The 20,734-nt window shown below is 44.0% G+C and overlaps 1 protein-coding gene across 2 annotated transcripts in view; it reads left to right on the top strand.

Moving 5' to 3' along the window:
• The window catches only part of NOP53 (NOP53 ribosome biogenesis factor), a 97,916-nt gene that overhangs the window by 41,350 nt on the left and 35,832 nt on the right, over window positions 1-20,734 (top strand). For both annotated transcript variants that reach the window (XM_086938636.1, XM_086938635.1), the window contains exons 4-8: window positions 8,696-8,895; window positions 12,025-12,095; window positions 12,232-12,327; window positions 12,791-12,895; window positions 14,663-14,866. In XM_086938636.1, the coding sequence (XP_086794762.1) occupies window positions 8,696-8,895; window positions 12,025-12,095; window positions 12,232-12,327; window positions 12,791-12,895; window positions 14,663-14,866 (676 nt within the window). The remainder of the gene's footprint in view (window positions 1-8,695; window positions 8,896-12,024; window positions 12,096-12,231; window positions 12,328-12,790; window positions 12,896-14,662; window positions 14,867-20,734) is intronic.

Below are 20,734 nucleotides of genomic sequence, written 5' to 3'. Positions count from 1 at the left end.
GACATCCAGCAGATTCCAGCTGCCCGCGGACGCTGTCCCCCCTCCTTCCTCGACGCGCTGAAGAGACCCGCTGCCTTTCTCGTGCAGAGAAATCCAGCCCCGGCGTTTCCGGTTTACCCTCGCGGGTGACTGGGATATCGAGAGAGACCCCTGAAGGAGATACCAATCCTCCATCATTCTATTCAGAGGTATGGTGTTGACTAAACCCTTAGACGAGAATTCTTGAAACAAACCTTGGCAAAACCAACTTAACTTAAAGCTACTTACTTACTCCCCTTTCACGTGTTAGGCTTAGGTCAGGCACACTGGGGTAGGCTTAGTTAGAAGCACCAGTTGAGTATGTTAGCCTAATGTATATATGGCTGTATATATGTTTTATTACTTTTAAACCATTGTATGGCTAAGAAACCATATCAACGCTTTTACAGTTCTATTTCGCAATACTTATCTTACTGTACGTACTTTTTATAATAACAATTATTGCAATTGTGGCAATACATTTCTCTTGTACGAGAAGAAAGACTGTTCAATAAATGTTAACCCTTTATTGACAAACGCCCGTCTCTCTATTCTCTACATCTCGTGAAAGTAAACTGCACTAGACTGACTGAGTGAAATACATGTCTATTGTTTCACACGACCCTAGAGATTGACTCTTGATCCGAGGAGCAAAGTTGTCATGTTGCACGGTTGTTGGAAAGCTGAATCCCTTCTTGTCTGTGCCAAGGAAGCTGATCACTTCCTATGCAGAGAAGAAAGTTTCCAGTGACCTCTGAGCTAGTTGGTAACACAACCCAATTAAGTTTAGCATAGTCAGTGGAGGCCTGGAATATCCGCAGTTCCACGTCGATACTACTGTTTATGTTATTCCAATGCGCAGGGCCTAGTGGGAAACTAGGAACTACACTACAGCGCGCCAACACAACCTCAACATCATCTCCTACGCAGACGACACCCAACTGATCCTCTCCCTCACCAAAGACCCAAACACCGCCAAAACCAACCTACACGATGGGATGAAAGAAGTGGCCGAATGGATGAAGAACAGCCGTTTAAAAAGTAACTGACAAAATGGAAGTCCTCATCTTATTATCATCCCCCTCCGCCTGGGACGACGCATGGTGGCCACCGGCCCTGGGAAACGCACCTAAACCAACGGACCACGCACGTAACCTGGGCTTCATCCTGGACTCCTCCCTCTCGATGACCAGACAAGTCAACGCCGTCACATCATCATGCTTTAACATCCTACGTATGCTCAAAAGAATCTTCAGTTGGATCCCCACCGAAACAAGAAAGACAGTCACCCATGCACTGGTCACAAGCCGACTAGACTACGGAAACACCCTTTACGCCGGAACCACAGCCAAACTACAGAAAAAACTCCCAACGCATCCAAAACGCCTCAGCCAGACTCATCCTAGGCATCCCCTTCCAAGCTCACATCTCCGGTCACCTGAAAGACCTCCACTGGCTCCCCGTCAACAAGAGAATAACGTTCCTTCTCCTCACCCACGCACACAAAGCCCTCTACGACCTAGGACCCGAATACCTCCACACGCGCCTGTCCTTTTACACCCCCACCATGCCAACTACGATCATCCAACCAAGCCCTCGCCGCAATTTCACGCATCCAAAGATCAACCATGGGAGGAAGATCCTTCTCCTACCTAGCGGCCAAGACCTGGAATTCTCTCCCCACCCACCTCCGCCTTACACAGAGCCACCTCTCCTTCAGAAAACAACAAAAAACCTGGATATTCAATAAGTGATGTACCCCCCCTTCCCTCCCTCAAGAGCCTTGAGACCCTCTGGGTGAGTAGTGCGCTATACAAATTTTAAACTTAAACTTGAACTTAGAACAAAATGAGTGCCCATGGCGCTTCAAGTGATGGGTTTGTTCTCCCAGCTGCAACTGAAAATAAGATACTTCCCTACCCCACTGCAGGTTGCTGCTCTTACAAGGAAACAATCAATGTTTATTGTTAGCCACGTCAGTGTACGCAGTTAAGTTTCAAAGTTTATTCGATTATTTAAAAAGAACAATCCTAAAGGCGTACAAGATATATACATATACATTCATAGTATTAAGCACTGATACAATTGACACTTAAAAATCGACAGAATAAATCGTTCAAATGATAAGAAGGTAACCGACTTGATGCAGCTCGATAACTAAATATAACAGGATGATTAAAAAACCATACTTTTCCTAGCAGCCATAGATTTCAGAATATACATAGCTGTAAAAAAACAGATATCAGGATCATCTAAGGAGAACAGCAGCCTCATTGCAGATTTTACCGTTATTGCCTTTTTCATAAATAAAGGTTTTAAATAGGCAATACGAAGGTGCTTATAAAGATCACACAGAAGTAAAAAGTGAACAGTGCTCTGTTTAGTGACCCCCATCACATGGACATGGTATAGAGGGATGATTTTTCATATGGGAAAAGGCCACCAAATGGTGAACGATTCCAAGTCTTAATCTAATAAGAACAAATCGATGAGAAGGTCTGGTGATTACCTTTAAATATTTAGAAAAGCCGGACGTGCCCCTGTTGAAGTAATAGTATTGAGAGATAGTTAACAGCATAGTAGCGTCTCTACGTGCTTGGGCTTTCTTATGCAAATAAAGACACTTAAGCTCTTTCTTGGGGATGTCAGAAAAACTCTCCAGATCATCAAGGAGGTTTAAGTTAAATAAATCCCTGGCAGTTGTCATAACGTAATTAATCCATGGGATCAGTGAGCTTTTATCTAGGCGAAGACAATCCCTAATAATACTCCTCGTGAAGCTGGTTTCTTTCTTCTGCCAAATTGCTCTCCACACCATCAGTGGTCTTAGACTGATTAAATCTGATAAAAACTCAAGGCCCAATTCCTGGTGTGTTATCGCAGTGGAAGCTGACCTAGGCAAGCATAACAATTTTTTAAAAAAGCAATTTTCTTCCGTTTGCAAATCCCCGTGGCGACAGTACCCCCAAACACCGGATCCGTAGAGCGCAATTGCAACACATCTGCAGCTATATATGTGTAGCATATCGTATATACAACGGTCCCCAAGCTTATTTGCAAATTTAAAAATTCCATAGGCACTTTTAGACATCTCCGCTTTTACATTGGATATCTCCTGAGACCACATACCATTACTACTAAATGTTATACCCAGATAACCAAATTTGTTTACAATTTCAATTTTTTGACCCTCTATATGAAAAGGTTTCAGCTTCCTCATTTTCTTTCCACATGACATGATGAATGTTTTAGTATTATTAATTTTTAATTTTCTTTCCTTGATGAAACCTGCAAACTTATCCATCTATCTCTGCAAGCCGCGAGGGGTTCTTGATAAAAGCAGTGAATCATCGGCATACAGCAGAACGGGAACAGCCTGACCGTCTACTAGCGGAGCATCAGAATTAACCTGCTTAAGCTCAGTATCTATTGCATTAATAAAAAGGGAGAAAAGAAGGGGCGCAAGGACACAGCCTTGTCTTATACCTAAGTTAACACTAATACAATCAGTGCATTCCCCGCCTTGGCCATATCTTATACGGGCAGATAGTTTAGAATATAATCTGGCCAGGAAATAAATGATCCCTGCAGGAGCACCTTGTTCTAATAGGGTTGACCATAGTAGCGCGGGATCAACAAGATCAAACGCGCTGCTTAGGTCTGCGAAGAGACGGGGTTTCCTTCTCTATCCCTAGCAGTCTGTAACACAACCAAGTCGTATTTTGCCAGGGCAGAGTTCAGTGACTCTCCGTAGGTACTATGTATAAAATGGGTACAACCCTCTCCTCTATCATCATTTATCCCGCAACACCTTAGTTAGTGATAAGGAACACAGGGAAATATTAAAATCCCCATCCCAAATAAATACAAAATTAACATGATTAACCCGACAGATCCTATCCAGAACCTTCTCTACTTCTGTAACTGCAGTCAATCGCAAAGAATCGGGCAGATTATTATAGTAGTTAATCAGCAAAACGTTATGGCCATTCTTATGTCGCAGCCATAACAATTGGGAATGACTTCCAACCATTACATAACTTATAACTTGCACTGGGAAATTAACAAAGCAAAATGAGTAGACCACCTTTGGCTCTACCCATATTCGAACCCTGTGCTGGTAGGTTAAGGGAGACCTATCCCTCACAACTGATATCGTCCACACTCCACGTCTCTTGGAGGCATAAAATGTCATATTTTTCCACAAATTCTCTCCATCCCAGAGAGCCCAGTTTACTATTCCAGCCCGCACTATTCCAGCTAGCTAAATTGTACCCTCGCCTACCTTTTTCTGTCCCTAGCTCAGGGATATCACCCCTATCCCTGGATGTAACATCGACGTCCCCCATATATACTAAATTGGGGGTCAGACTACTACATCCCTGCTTATGGGATTGGCACGGGCTATTTGTCTCTCCCTGTTCCACATTTTCGTGCAACCCTATGCCCTTATCACCGACAGGGCCGCAATCCTCAAAGGTATTTGGTTGCACACAGTCTAACAACTCTAAAGGGTCCAGGGGTACTCCTTTTGCCCCCTCCTGCTCCTTGGAGTTTCCAATTTCATAAGTAGGATGGTACAGTCAATCTACTGCCTCTAGGCAGCTGAAACGGTTATAATTGAAAAAAGTATCCGGGATATACATGGGGCCCGGTCTACCCCAAGTCCCCCTATTCCCGCCCCTCCTTTCTACTCTTGTCCATTCATTAGGCCTCCCCTTAACTTCCCCTACACAGTATGGTGGATAAAAGTAAGTTAATGGTAATGTCTGGATAGTTGCATCCAACACTTGGTTGGGCCATGCACATATATGGGAGACAGTTCTAGGGTCTCTAAAGGCGACCACTATACAATCCCCTTTTATGCTTTTAGTTGTTCTACCTATCTACGGGACCCTCCTTACCATTACAATCTCACTCTAACTTTGAGGGGGCAGAGGTCTGTTTAGGTTAAGCCAGCTAGTTACCTTATTTTTAAGAGCAGCAAAAGGTTCCTTTGCATGCTCTCTCAAAGCTGGAACTCCCGCTAGGATGACCACTAAGGGGTTAGCTTCGGGGGGCAGGTCCGGTGTTAATAGTCTCCCCTTCATGTTGTTATCCGCTTGCACCTTTTCTTTATGTGGGTCATCTGACTTCGTAGATTTAACCTGAGCTGCCGCTGGAGGCCCAGCAGCTGTATCACTACAAGGCTGGGACACAGCGGCAGCTCGGATTATACTTACAGGTTTATCAACTGGAACAGGTAGACCTACTTGTGGAGAAGTGTGGCTCACTGGTTAGAGGAGGCATACCCTGAAGCAGAGGTCAGACCCGGGACCAGGGTTCAATTCCCGACGCGGCAGGGTCTGAGCCCAAGTGTCCACGGACTCGATAATTCTCACTTCGGTGCCTACTCGAATCACGGGTTCACACTCTGCAACTCTGGGCAATAGCTTGCTTAATCTCCACTACGGCCCCCCCGCGGCGGGATGCCTGGCTTTCACCTTGGGGATGCCCAGTACGGGTTATCTCACAGGGAAAAGCCAGGACGGGTTCCCAATGCAAGCGCAGAGATGCCCAAGGGTAAGTCGAGCGCTATATAAGAACACACACACATACATACATACATACATACTTGTGCATCACTGCAAGACCTCTGGGGCTGACTGACGATCAACGGTACCCTATTGGGCTTCCTAAATGCCACTAACTTATCCAGAATACAAGAGTTGGCTTTCACCATATTTTCCAACTGGTCTAATTTGTTAATCATTTTAGTTTGTTCTATTAGGGGCAGTAGTAAAAAGAAGGGGACCTAGAGAGTTCACTGATCGTGGTGGAATTTATGGTAGCCTCTACTATATCTACTGTATCTGGCTCTACCAATATAGAACCAGATCCTGGACGTTGGGCAGCTGGTACATCAGGTAAATCTGGGTCAGGAGAGGCAACAGCCCCTATGGCGCCCAATGACGAACGCTTTCCAGTCACTAAATCTAAGGAAAGTCTTTTTTCTGTCAGGGCTATTTCTTTTTCTAGGATTGTCGTTGCACGCGTTAAAAATTGGTCCATCATCCCAGTGACTGCCCCGTCAGCGGTCATAAGTGTCACCTTTCTCCCCTTTCCTGAGCGGAGAACCATAATACCGGGAATAAACAATAACACAATATACCTCTAACTACAAAACCCAATGCCTACCCAAACTTTAAACAGACTGGGCCCGGCCCGGCCTCTACCGTCCTCGGACGGCCCGGGCTTCGCCTGGGTCGTCGTCCGGCGCAATGCGGGAGTGTCCAATGTTATATAGGGGGCGGGAAGAGGACCCAGGTGCGCTGGATGAAAATGCGCACAGACTGCTGGTCCTCGCAGTCCCACTCCTCTGGCAGATTGAAAGTTGCCTGCAGGTGTTGGCCACAAATCGGCAAAAACACAAGTCCAGAGTCGGGAGACATCATAAATCAGAGCGAAGTCCCGTTTGGCTCCCCGTTAAAAGAATCCACACAAGGCAAATGACCGCAGGAAACCACGGCTGCGAGCGGCATGAGTGTTACTCATTTTATTGACCTCATGAGGATAACAGAATGAGTGGACCTTCCATGATTTGAATTTGTGCCTTAAAAGGCAAACACAGAACCCTATAGGAAATTCATTTTGTCCATTGGGTCATCAGATGCTGTGTTAGATGTCCTTTACAGTAGGGCATGCTAGTAGCTGTAGTTCTTTGTTCAGTGCCTAGTATTTTGGTATTTTCTTTTAATTCTGAATGGTCCTTAGTGCTGTGGATGCTGATATCTCTATTTCTCTGAATTTCACTCATCACAGGGAAATCTGGGAATTGTAGTTCTGGTGTTCTCTTGTTGCAGGGCATACTGGTATTGATAGCTTGAAGGGTTTACTTTCAGCTGATAATGCTCATGTCTGCAGTTCTCGGACTTCTGCTGAATTGAATGCTGAAACTTTTGGTTTTGTTTTACAGCAGAACCTGCTCGTAGGTGTATACAAGTGACTCTCGCTGCGTTGAATGCTGGAAGGTCATGCTCATAGCTGTAGTGATCGGAGTGACTCGCTGCATCTTGTATTTTTTAGGTCGAGTCTGGGCACCGCAGGTGCTGCTCTGCGAATCATGCTGTATTTGAGTATGGACTTCAAGCTCTGCCCATATTTTTCATTGGCTTGTGTCATTGTCCTTTGTAAATGCTGGCTTCTGATTAGTTAGTAGGATTGTTAGTCCCTCCTTAGTACCTCCTTCTCTTCTTTTGTAACCTCCCATGAGGACTGGCCCCTTTACTAAACGGTATGTCTTATTTAGTCTGAAAGCACTATTTTCTTTACTAAGTTTCTCCTACTGTAGGCACCACATGCCTTCCTGCAACATTCAGCGCGCCATGCGCAGTTTCACTTTCCAACCAGCCCGGGACAATGTTGGCTGTTTATTCTAAATTAAATAGGTCTCGCATTTGCAAGAGTTTGAGCTATTGGCATTGTAAATGACACTGCCTTTTGTTTGAGTTAATTATCAAAACATATAAATAAAAAGCATTGTTATTTACTATGCCAATAGCTTAAACTCTCACAAATGCGAGACCTATTGCATTGCAAATGCTTGTTTAACTTTCCTGCCTGCTTTGCAACGTAACATCCTGGGGAATTTGCCAGTGGTGCACAGAAAACACAACAAAGACAGCCTACCAGGCAAATCGAAGACCATCTCAATCTAAGCCAGCAAGCTATTTGTTCAATTCAGCAGTTGATTTTAAGCATATATTGCAGTTTGATTGGTTGAGTGTGTAAAATTACGTGCACATGCTATTTTGACTAAACCTCCAATCAGAAATCCGGATATAGTAACATTACAGGGGGGTGGGGTGGGGGGGGGGTCTAGCGCTGGTGTTTTCTGTGACTGTTGTGTTGTCAAACCCTTCACTGGTTCCTTCTACTTTGAAGAGATTGCCAATGAGTATGGCAGTTGCGTGTTGGGGGTCGCTTTTTATGCTGCCTGTGCATTACACCTGTGAGAAAATGAAATTGAACAAGCTAAACTGTACAATAGGAAAGCGTTCCATGGGGGAACACCGTTTCAGGCTCAGGGTGTGAGTGCTTGTGAGACTAGTTCGCAGTAGAGTAGGAAGGGTAAATTGCCAGATGGTGCATATTATTCTGGACCTAGGGTTGTTCTACGAGAGACCGATCCGAGCCACATGTTCTGGATGACTGGTTGTCACTGATTTCCGTGTGATTTCCATTTTTGCTTTAGTTAAGTATGGACTTCCCTAGCTTTGGTTCTCACGGACCTTTGTTGGATTCCTCTTCAGCATATGGTTGTGCATGAAAAGTTAAAGGGATCCGTCTTACTTAACCAGTGCCAGTGGTTTGGGCGTTTTTACTTTTTAAATTCATTAACCCTTATTTAGATGGGTGGTTGGGTAACTTGTTTGATGTTTTGTCTTTTAAGTCTTCACACACTTCTGGGTTGCTCTATGGCTTCCTGAAAACCATTTCAAGACTACAGAAGTTTATTTAAAAAAAAAAACTAAAATACGAACTTGTGATAGCTCTTAGGTGTTGGGGTGAAAATTCAAGTTGGTGGTTTGTAGTATCAGGCAACTGTGATATTGGCAGATTTAACGTTTTGTAATGAAATGGTGCTTTCCTGGAACTCTTTCTGTGTTCTGCCTGGTAACTACTTTGTGTTCTGCAGTGTTCTTTCACACCAGATTCCCAACTCGCGGAAGTTGAAGCGGAAAAAGCAGGTGCGAGAGAAACTCGAAAGACGGGGCATCATCCCTAGGAAGCAGCGACTACTCCAGGCAAAACTGCTGAAGCCTGCCCGGGAGCCTAAGCCAGCAGCAGCCCGAAGCCAGCCTGACAGAGGGTTCTATGACATCTGGGCAGAATCCAGTAAGTCTGTGATCTTGGGGACGAGTGATGGATGCTCTGTTGTGAGAGCAAGTCCTTTTTTCCTTTAATTATTTCATACCATGCACATGTCTATTCATCTTGATGTCCAACCAAGAAAGTGATAGATACATAGGTCATTATCCATTTGCTCTCGTCTCAATTCTTTGAACTCTGACTTTTTTTTATTTAAATAAACATGGCTTTTGGCTTTCTTTTCCAGTTAACAATCTTTGCATTAGACCACCAAGCCATAAACATTTGCATATCTACAATAACCGAATACAATAATCGATAGATTAAATACTGTGGCGCGCACACTCGTCAACAAAACAAAAAGAAACACAACACATAACCTCCAAGGATCTGCTTGTGGTGCTTTCTTTACAGGTAATCTATCAGAACATTTCCTTAAAATGCATACATTTTGGTAATGTTTAGGTATTTCCACTCCAGTCTAAAATTGTAGATGAGCTACTGGAAGACCACCCCTTCCAAAATGGGCACGTCTTCAGTCGACCCTGTTCTGGTTGGGAAATCCTGAGGTTTTGGAACTCTGGTTGTTGGTTTGGGTAAGTAGAATGGAATAACGATAAATTATAACAAAAAAAGCTCAAATTTTTAGAATTTAAAATATCCATAAAATGGAAAATTGGTGAAGGGTGAAATGAGATGGTCTCCCAGTGTATTTGGGAGTGCTGTTGCACCTGGGAGGATCCTGATCGGGTTTCTTGCGGTTGAGGTCACTGACGGGCTTATTTTCACAAAATGAACAAATGCGGAAAATATTGTCCATGCATTATTGGAGGATGAAAAGTTTAGCATTGATTAGAGTATATTTATTTTAATGTGACATCGCGTGGCAAGACCGAATTCGCTAAAGGTGAGAATTCTGCACCAACTGCCCGTGCAAAATGTATATTTTGTAGGTTTTAAACCTAAATACCAAGAAATATGTTTCTGTGTACAATTAAAGGATGTTATCACTTGTAAATTGCTACTATACTGGATTGAGAATGTATGTATTAATCCTAAACACTGCATTTATTAACAAAAGAAATAGGTGCAAAATTACAAATGTTGTTCTTTCTTCGAGAAAGTGCTATTGTTATGCCGAACTCAATGGACTCTACCAATAATCCAAAATAACACCTTTCTCCATTTCTGCTAATACGCTCCTAGAGCATTATGCCCAAAAAGCCTACCGTACTACAACAGTTGTCATGCATTAAAAACTGTTTTTAAAAGGATGATGGCGTGTCAAGGAATTCAGGCGTCATGAAATAAATGTAAACATTGCACACTTCGAAAGAAGTACCACCTACCAGATACCTGCTTCTGAGGAACATTAATTTTAGGCACTAGATGATTAGGCTTCGGTGTGCATGTATGCGTTGTAGCATGTAGATAATGGCCGTATAACCAGTTTCAAATTGAATGAATTAGTGCGAGCTCTGCCTAAAGATTGGCTGCGCATAAATCTAGGCAGCCTAACCCAGTACATGTTTTCACTGCTTTATTTAAGGTTCACTTTGGCATCATTTTAATTTAAAACCCAGTGCTGCCCTGGTGTACGTACTTTTATTCCTGGGTGGATCTTTTGGACGTTCCTCAGGATGCCTCTTCTCAACCGCACTTGCTGAAGACCCTCTTGGGCAGGGCCACTGGAATTATGTGGCAGGGTTTACTAAATTATGCGGCAGGGTTTGCTAAAATATGCAGTGATTAAGCTTTCTGTCATTACGGCATGCAGGTTGTTGCAGCTGCTCACTTTTTTTCCCGACACTACTACAAGACTCTCTTCAATATAACTTTCATATTTTCTCTGCCAGTCTGTCTTAATCCAGTATTGCAATGCCAGATTGAAAATTCTAGTTCCCGTCTGCGATAAATTGAAGTTTTCCCAGTGCGCTTGTCTTAGCTGCATGTTTCCATACCAAAGTCGTGCTTTTTGCACTCTAAGAAAATAGACAGAGAATTATATCAAACCTAAACAAAAAAAAAAAAAATTATTTTGCACATTTTAAAATGTAAAATGAATGTAAACAAGCTTGAGTCATTCAACGTTTCCTCGTGGGTGTTAGTTATTGCTAGGTTGTGTCTGGAACCCTTTAACTAGTTACACTTAAACCCTCCTTCGGAAACAGGGAGATTTCAAAGGAATGTATCAGCAAGTTGCTTAATAAAATGCAACTTTTGGGTATATCGTTTTTTTCGTACAAATGTTTTTGATTTACCTCGTTCTCCTTTGTTGTTTTTTGGTTTTTGGGCGTCTGTTCGCTCCCTCTTTTCGTTCATTAGGAAGTGTCGTGTCGGATGTTCACCAGCAGGTGGCATCATTGTTTCATTTATTTCAGTGGAGCCAGAGACTTGAATGGTTTTGTAGCGTAATAAGGTTCTAGTTTGACATGGTCAACCCATCCTTATATAGAAATCCGGGTCAACGGGTATAGCGCCCTCATCCACTGGGGTTGATAAAAGGTTCAAGCGAGACACTGAACAATGATATGCGTTATGTTGCTTGCTGGCACAAGGTAAGCTCAGACGTGCCAGTTTTCCCTCCTTTCCTGAACCGAGAAGGTAATGCTAGCGTGTCTGATATCTGCAGAACGTGCACTGGAAGACGCTGCACTGCAGTGCCCAGCAGCAGAACTGGTACCACACAATCCGCAGCAATTGTATACCCCCCTCCACACACTTTGCGAAAAAGCTCCGGGCGCATCGCTGCATTTCAAGCTTTCTTCACACACAACGGGCACTGCTGGCTCCCATAACTTAATTCACGAGCTCCAATCCCTTTACCCCGTATACAGTGACAGTATATCAAAATATTGAATGACCATTATTGTCTGAAATAAATATTGTGTTATCATTATGCTCTAATTTGGTGTAGATTCTCTATTACTTACTTCAGCAGGACTATAGCATTGCGGACTCCTTTTGACACATTATTTCTGGTGATATTGTGACAACAATATTCTAGGACCACGGTAAATGGGGAAAAGCTGGACAGTGTAAATGTATTCATATTCCTCCACTTCCTTACTCGGCTACTAACGCTTGATCACGCTTTAAATGTGTGATCCCACCCCACCAGCAGTAAACTGTCCATTTCATATTTCCTTTTGATAGATCCCTTGGATGAGGCTCTAGCAGGCAAGGACAGCTTTTACTTGGAACAGACAAAGAAGTTTCCAGTGAAGGTAGCTACTCAACATGTTGTGCAGGAGCATTTGTATTTTTATTGTATTTACCTTCACTGTGTAAGGTATTGCTCTGTTAATGGCTGGTTGTTAAGTACGACTTGATATAAAACACATTTTCTTCCCCTCCTGCCAGCGACCTGATCGCATGAATGCGAAGCCTTCTCAATTGCCCGCCGTTGAAGTGATCTCTTCCGGGGGATCATACAACCCAACCTTCGAGTCCCATCAGGTATGTGTGGAGGTCTCCGTTTTTTTTGTTGTTGATTAATTTGTCATTTACACTTAACTGTGGCGAGGACCTTCATGGGGTGACCTGATAAATAATTTGAGTCTCTACCTTGGACCTTCACGGGTGCCCTGATCAATAATTTTGGTCTCTACCTTAGACCTTCACGGGTGCCCTGATCAATAATTTGGGTCTCTACCTTGGACCTTCATGGTGTGCCCTGATCAATAATTTGGGTCTCTACCTTGGACCTTCATGGGGTGCCCTGATCAATAATTTGGGTCTCTACCTTGAACCTTCATGGGGTGCCCTGATCAATAATTTGTCTCTACCTTGGACCTTCACGGGGTGCCCTGATCAATAATTTGGGTCATTATCTTGGACTGTAAAGATCTCTACCTGTGTCCTAAAGCATGGAGAGCAACACCTCTTTCTGATGGCAGTGGTCCATTTGTTTCTCTCTTAGGCATTGCTGTTGCGTGCTCATGAGGTAGAGCTGAAGCGGGTGAAGGAGGAGGAGAAGCTGAAGAGGCAGCTGAGCTTTCCCACCATCGACCAAGCCCCGACCAGTGTGAGTGCATCTCCCTAGCCTACCGTCTTGGTCCAGGGTGACACTTTCCATTTGAACTGTGCAAGTCTCTCCTTGAGTGCAGGGGTGGAAGGGGGGGGGGGGGTGTCTGTGTGTGTGTTTCCCAGAAACGACAACGGTTAAAGTATCTTTATAGTTAGGTGACTTGGAGGGGGTGGGGGTGTGTGTGTTTCCCAGAAACGACAAAGGTTAAAGTATCTTTATAGTTGGGTGACTTGTTCAATAACAATGTAACGTTTTAAACTCTAAAGATCACAGAAATTCAACAGTTAATGGGATTTTCAAGTAACTGTAACTATAGCTACTGCCCGTGCCGCAATATCCTCTGCCTCCCACTCCGGGGACTTGAGAAAAGAAGGGCGGGAGACCGCACGTATTTTTTATTTACTTTGTAGCGTATTTTCACTTCTGAACTTGTAGCAAACATTAAAAAAAAATGGTTAGGGTATTAGTACCATGCTCTCTTGTGCCTTTAATTTTAAAAAACGTTTACTTTTTGTTCACAATCAGGACTGAGTCCCGAGTCCTACGATGGCTGCCGCCACTTCCTGATTAAGGTGGCTGCAGCCAATCAGAGCTCACTTTGAGCTCTGTCGGCTCTGCGGATCCTCTTTGGTGTGAAATGTTCACTTCTTTTACCCTTAATTTCTTCAAAACTACTGAATCAACTAACACCAAAACACAAAATCAATTCTTTCTAGCTTTCTGCCAAATTTGGTGTAAGTCCTTTCAGCGGTTTGGACTATAAAAACGAATGGGGAAAACACGTTTTGAGGACCACCACTGCCACCCTTTTCTTTTTCTTGTCCCCCGCATGACTGATCCCTCCAACTTTCCATATGCAAACTCGTCAAAAAGTATAACTTTTTGTTGGGAAAGTTTAATCAAACTTGAACAAAGGTATTAGCAGCACAAACAATTCAACTCCTATGGAAACACGATCCTAGCTATAACTACCCAGTGGCTACCGCCATTGCGTAATATATCCTACCTAGACAAAAGTGCATTGCCACACTTAAAAAAACAAAATATTGACCTAAGTTGCACCTACCATCGGTGGTAAGGCATGTGCATGCCTACAGAATGCGCAACCACTAACAGTGGCCGCGTCATAGCACTTATTTATTTATTTTGCCAATCGAAATAGCATAGCATGCTGTTGTGCTTTTTACCTATCCTGTTTCAGATTGCCAAAAGGCATTCATAAAACCAGTAGATCCCAAAGGCAAGACCTATTGGCTTTGCCATTGTTGTTGACTTTGGTCATACCTCCTGCTAGTGTATATGGCTTCATTGGGTTGTAGCAAGGCTCACACACTATGACCACATATTCATACTTCTTTGGGGTCATAGTGCACATCAGGGTGTTATAGCAATCTAGGGTTTTGTAGCGCTTTCCGTTTATGGCATAAATCTCTTTTTTGGTGTGTTAGTGTTTTAGTACATCTATGATGTTTAATTGTATACAAAGGGAAGAATGCGATTTCCTGTCCCTTGTGTATATCATTTGTTACCTTTTTGTCTTGAAATTTATGATTTAATATCAGGCTTGCTTGCTTCCCCTCGCCCCTAATCTGGCATACTAGTCTTTTTCTTCCCCTTTTTCCCTTCTTTATGCTTTTTCTGGGCTTTCTTTCCTCGCTCTGCTTCCTTCCAACTTTTTCCTCTTTTCTCTGTAACCTTTAGACCATCTCCTTCTTTGCGCTGTCTTTTGTAATAACCCGGTCTCACCGGTTTGGTCCTCTTTAGGAAACTGTATTTCGAGAACTATGTCAAGGTTTGTTGGAAGATTCAGATGATGATGAATCAAAAGCTAACCCTGTCAAGGCCATGGAGGACAATGAGGACCAAGAAGATGAAGATGAAAATAGAGTGAATCCAACCTCAAAAGCTGCCATTGGAGAGAAAAAAACTGAAAGGCAGAGGAAACGAGAAAAACAAGAGAAAGTTTTGGTAGGCAAACTTTCATTTGTATATGAATTATGTGTGTATGTGTATATATTTATTATATATATCTTTGCCCCGAAATCTTGACTTGTGAAACTTTTGTGGTGCTACTTTCACTGCACAAAACGTTTACCAGTCTCTTTTATCTAGTGGTTCCTCATTTTACACTTGGTTCAGTTTATCTCCTGTGTCATTATGCTGGTTGATGACTGCAAGGCATGGGTGCTAGAATTGACCAATTACATTTCAAAAGCAAGATTTCAGAGCAGATCATGTCTTAATATGTGTTATTGACTAAATTTGCTGACCAGAACTGCTCTTAATTTGTCCTTCAAGTAATGGCCTCTGCCATGTGTATGGGTCTATGTAGAAGGCGATTTTATTTTATCAGCTATGAGCAGCAAATCTAAGATGACCTACAACCCACTCAGCCTACCAGTGTCCTGCAGCTGCCCCTTTGGTCAAAGCAAAACCGGCCTTAAAACTATGGCTCTTAACGCAATTAAGATTCTGATCAGAAGCACTCATTGAGTGCCAGCAGGACATGTCCCCCTCTGCACCTCGCTGTAGTGTATGTATGTATTGAGCGGGAGAGAGCAGGAAAAAAAGGAACGTAAGTGAGTCGGAGAGCAAAAGCTAACACTCTAAACCTGCACCAGAAGGGAAGTTAAATGGAAAAGAAGGCCTCGAAGTGATGCCATACAGTCCAGTAACAATCTGTCGGTGAATGATTCCTAAGAAGCCTGCAAGTTGTCAGCTAGTTGCCTGCAAACTTAGCATTCTGATATGTCGTCTGACATGAATGATCTGGTTAGGTTGCAGATAGTTCATTCTGCACCTTTATTTCTGGGTCATATTATGAAAAGTACCCGAGGGATGCAACAGGCGTGTGCACCCTTTTTTTTGCACCCCAACGTCACTTTGCTGCCCCTTCTACAACATCAGAGACTTGCGCTCCCCTTAAACTAGATTGTGCTAGTGCACAAGTTGCACAATCTCAAGGGGGCTTTGTGTGATTTGCATGGAGCTTTTCTGCTGGTGCAAAGGAGCTATCCTCTGAGTGAGGTGGAAATAGTCAAACCCCTGAGTGTGCCACTTGCACACACCCATCTCCTCCCAGACATACCCTCTGCAGGTGGATGCAGTCACTTGATACAACCAGCTGCAGGGGAGTATCTTGCTTACCCCCCTCCCCAATTTCCCCCCCCCCCCCCCCTCCCCCCCCCCCCCCACACACACTCCCTTCATTCCTCCCCTATTCCCCCCCCCCCCCCCCTCACACTCCCTTCATTCTTCCCCTATACTCCCTCCTTTGAAACTGAGGCTGCACGGCAAAAGGTGGACTGGCTGCTTCAAGCACCTTATGCTCTATTATGGAAAGTGGTCTAGGGCACAACCAGCATATGCAACTGCTCTCTGCAACCCAAGCTACTTTGGTATTACGGAAGGGGCTACAGATGCTTCCACAGCCCCATCAGTAACAGAGGTCACACCAGTGCTATATATGTGCTGGCATTATTTCCAAGAAACTTTTTCGTATTTGCATCAAGCATGATTCCAGGTAAGTGAGGAAACCCTTTGCACCTGTGCCGTGTTCTAGACCTGTGCAAAAACAGTTGATGGACAGAATGCAGAACAATATCATACATTTACCCCAGTACAGAGATCAGGGCCTAAATACATCGTTTTTTTGCTCACCATGCCATTCCAGTTTGAACCAAGCCATATGCGAATCAGTCTTGATCCTGTACCTCGTGGGAACAGTGCAGCCCGAACTGCCAAACCAGGTCCTTCCTGGACTGGAAACAAGCATCCTAGGACCTGTTTCAGGGTTTCACCCCTCTTCAGCCAGGATAGCTTGATTCCAGTGGCATGGAGAGCACAGGAACCACGTCTGGTCATACCCGTCCCACTCAGGGTGACACATGCAAAAACAACAATTGATTGACCGAATGGTGGATTAAACCCAGATCCTTGTGACTAGGGGTAAATGTTTGCATTGTGTAGCATTCAGTCCATCAATTGTTTCTTTTGCATACATTGCCCTAAGTGGGAAGGGTATGCTCGGACGTGGGTCCCGTGCTCACTACACCACTGGATTCAAGCAAGCCTGGCTGATAAAGGGTGATGCCCTGAAACCGGTCCCAAGATGCTTGTTTCCGGTCCAGGGAGGACCTAGCTTGGCAGTTTGGGTTGGACTGTTCCTGCTAGGAACAGGGTCAAGACTGATTTGCATATGGCTGTGTCCAAACTGGAGTGGTGTGGTGAGCAAAAGAATGGTGGATTAAACCCAGATCTTTGTGACTGGGGGTGAATGTTTGCATTGTGTAGCATTCCGTCCATCAATTGTTTCTTTTGCCTGTGTTATAGACATGGGCGCAGCGGCAAAGAAGCTGTCGGAGGTTATCGACTTTGCAGCACATCGAGGTGTCATACAGTCTGTGCACCTTGTGAGGGTTCTTTTTCTGAGGGTGATTCTTGGGTCCTTGACCTGCCAGGCATACCCCTGCATACAGGTGCAGTTAACTACTTTACCTGCCTGCAGGGAAGATTCCTTCCCCCACTCTGACTTAAAACAGAGGAAAAGTCTGTTGCTTCTCTGAAAGGGTGACCGGCGGCTTTAATCTGCTGCTTCTCCTTTCACTGTGCTGGAAACCGTGCTTTTGCTAGGATATGTCGCACATATTTCAGGTTTTGCAGTGAGAATCTTTCTTGGGTTCACATGCTGTGTAATCTGTCATCTAGTGGTTGGGTCTGAAATTGTATTTAAAAAGATTTTTTTATTTCTTCTTGATTTTCGAGCTCGCCCTCCACTTCCCACCATGGCATCATAGGTGCACTCATAATCTCAGTGCATGATTGCCATATTTTTTTCTGCCATTTTGGTTTGGAAGCACGGTTCAGAGCTTCACTTTGCAGTTCACCGAAGGCAAGGATGACTGTGTGGAAAATGCCAAAGCCGAAAGAACCGAAATAGTCAGCTGACATCAAGGAGAACCGAAAAACCTTGAGAGAGAGACTGAAACATAGGTTTTTCTGTTGGGCTTCGACTACAAGAGTTGGTGAATGTACGGCTGGGAGGAGATGGGGTTAATGGCCGGAGCCTTTGGGGGCACATGGAAAAACACCCTTTAAATTGTATCCAAAATGCCACCATAAGCTCGCTCAAGCAGACAAACTCATGGTTTGCAACCTTTGCGTTCCCATGGACCATAAGAATGAGAGGTGCGAGACATGCCAGGAGTATTTTCCCTGATTTTTAAAATGACAGAGAAACAAAGGTGGGTTCACTAAGTCAGTATGCAGTCATAGGCCAAACAGCCCTCAAAGAGGCTTGGGACTGTCGCACAACAAAGAGCAAACGTAAATGGCTCAGGGGAGAAATGGCCTGACGCTGGAAAGAGTGCCTTCTACCTCCACATAGGAAGGTGTTGAAAAAGCCATTGACAGACGTAGAAAGCAGGTCCTCGGGTCGCAGTAAAAACACAGACCTAACTCTAATCGCTATCCATCTGCCACGATTCAAAACATAAATGGGGACAGACTAGCAGCCACTTGCATGAGTGGGAACTTAAACAAGAGTGCCAAGAATGGTCCAGAAGTTGGGGACATCAGAAATAGACCTCTGCAACACAGGCAAAATGCCAAAACTTCGCACCCAGGTACCCACGCCGCCTGTCTAGGGGAAATTCTCTATCGGAAGACTTGTCATGGAAATTTGCATACCCTTTTCCTCCTATTCTAATGATGCCACTAGTGGTAAGCAATTGTAAACTGACAACCATTGCCCTCAAAATGATAGCCCCACAATAGGCCAGACAAACATAGTTTTCAAACCTGGTGGAGCTAGCACAAAAACAGATAATAAAATGACCTGCACCAGAAGACTTTACATACAACAGGGTCATGTTTGCTACCCAGAACCAGCCAGCCTATATCTAGTGGCATGGCTCCTGAGGACTTAAAATTCAGGAACTTACTACTCCCTTGCGGATGCATGAAAATCCTGAGGCAGTCTATGAATACCGTCTAGTGGAACAGATTTGCCAAGTGGTGCAGGAAAGGGGAACTAAAAGATTGCCTAACAAGAGACACTATAATAATTGGATACTTACAATCAACATCTATTATTCAGCACCATGATACCCTTCTGGGTCAACATGCAGAGGGAGAGGTGTGACGCAGCGGCCAGAGCTCACTGTTCGATCCCCAGCAGCAGCTTAGCAGCATGTGACTGGGCAATAGCTCACTTGATATCCCTGACCGCCTCCAGTTCACTGAAACCCTTATGGGTGATGTTATGTAATGTTCTACTTGACATCCCTTTCATACACATTGTTAAAGGTACATCTCTCCACTACAGTGGAATGAACAAGGAGCAGAATAGGAAGGAGTCTCTGTAAGACCCATTCATCAAAAGATTCTAATGTGGTGCCACTTTTTTAGCCTCTAAGTCTGCATCCATACAATATGGAATCTTAATCTGGTACTAACACAGTTAAGTGAACCCACGTACAAGGCAAGATTCAAATTCCTAACCCTATAGGCGGCATTGTTATTTGCCATCACATCACTATGCAGGGGCAATAAGCAGTAGGCATACATAGTGCAGGGACCCTAGCTACAAATACATAAAGACTGGGTAGTCACGAGCACCAATCTGCAATTCCTCCCAAATGTGATATCACACTTCCTCGGCAACACAGTGATCTGCCCTTTTCCAACAGCCTAAAATACAAGCTGAAAAGGATGTACACAAAATAGATGTCTCCCTATAGCAGTAACATATTACCAACCAGAAACGAGACAGTTCAGGGAGGGAGTCCATTCTTAATTTCCTTTGCACCAACAAACCAGGGCTCACCAGACACGAAAAGGACCTTAAAGTGAATTGTGCAAATCACACAGACATGTAAAAGATAGCAATAGTAATACTAAATGGCTTTTATGGCTAACTCCTCCTTAAACGACATCTGCAGAGCAGCCACATGGTTATCTTTGCATAATGGTACAAACACTAAAGTGCAGACTTTCAGGTTAATAACGCCCACTAACCAAAAAACAGTGCTGCATGGTCATCCTTTGACACCTACTAAGAAGAAACAATTGACAAATTGCTCAGCACGTTGAAACCTTCTAATCACCTCACAGACCCCCTTCCTGCCAACACTGTAAAGGACTTCATCCCATTACTCCTCCCACTCTGGACCAAAATTATCAACAGTTCACTTCAACAAGGACTCATCCAGACTCCCTCAAAGTTGGACAAGTCACACCTATACTCAAGAAACCAACAGCTGACCCTACTGACCTAAACAATTACCGTCCTATTACCAATATTCCCACCCTTGCCAAACTGTTGGAAAAATGCGTACAACTCCAATTGACAAAACACATTGAGGGTTAAGGAGGTCAAACTGATCAATCAGGCTTCCGAGCAGGGCACAGTACTGAAACTGCTATGACACACAATTGATGACGCACTCCAAATCCTAGATCAAAACGATACCTGCCTCCTCATCCTTCTTGATCTCTCCTCAGCATTTCACACAGTCAAACACGAGAACTTACTCGAGCTGTTAAACACCAGAATGGGTCTGTCTGGGACTGTTCTCAAGTGGTTCACCTTTTTTCTGCATAACCGGTCTCAGAAATTCAAGAGCAGCAACCTGATGTCCCCACCAGTACCTGTAACAGTAGGCGTCCCACAAGGATCTTCCCTATCCCCAACATTTTTCAACCTGGTCATGGAACCTCTCACCACCTTGTTACAAGCATCTAATGTACACTTTCACATGTACGCCGACGACACCCAACTATATCTCCAATTACAATCCCCCAAAGACATCAAACTTCTGAACTCAACGCTCAAAC

This window comes from Lissotriton vulgaris, chromosome 9, assembly GCF_964263255.1.
Source record: "Lissotriton vulgaris chromosome 9, aLisVul1.2, whole genome shotgun sequence".
Classification (NCBI taxonomy): domain Eukaryota; kingdom Metazoa; phylum Chordata; class Amphibia; order Caudata; family Salamandridae; genus Lissotriton; species Lissotriton vulgaris.
Note: the sequence above shows the minus strand (reverse complement) of the source record. Positions and strands in the feature narration are given on the sequence as shown.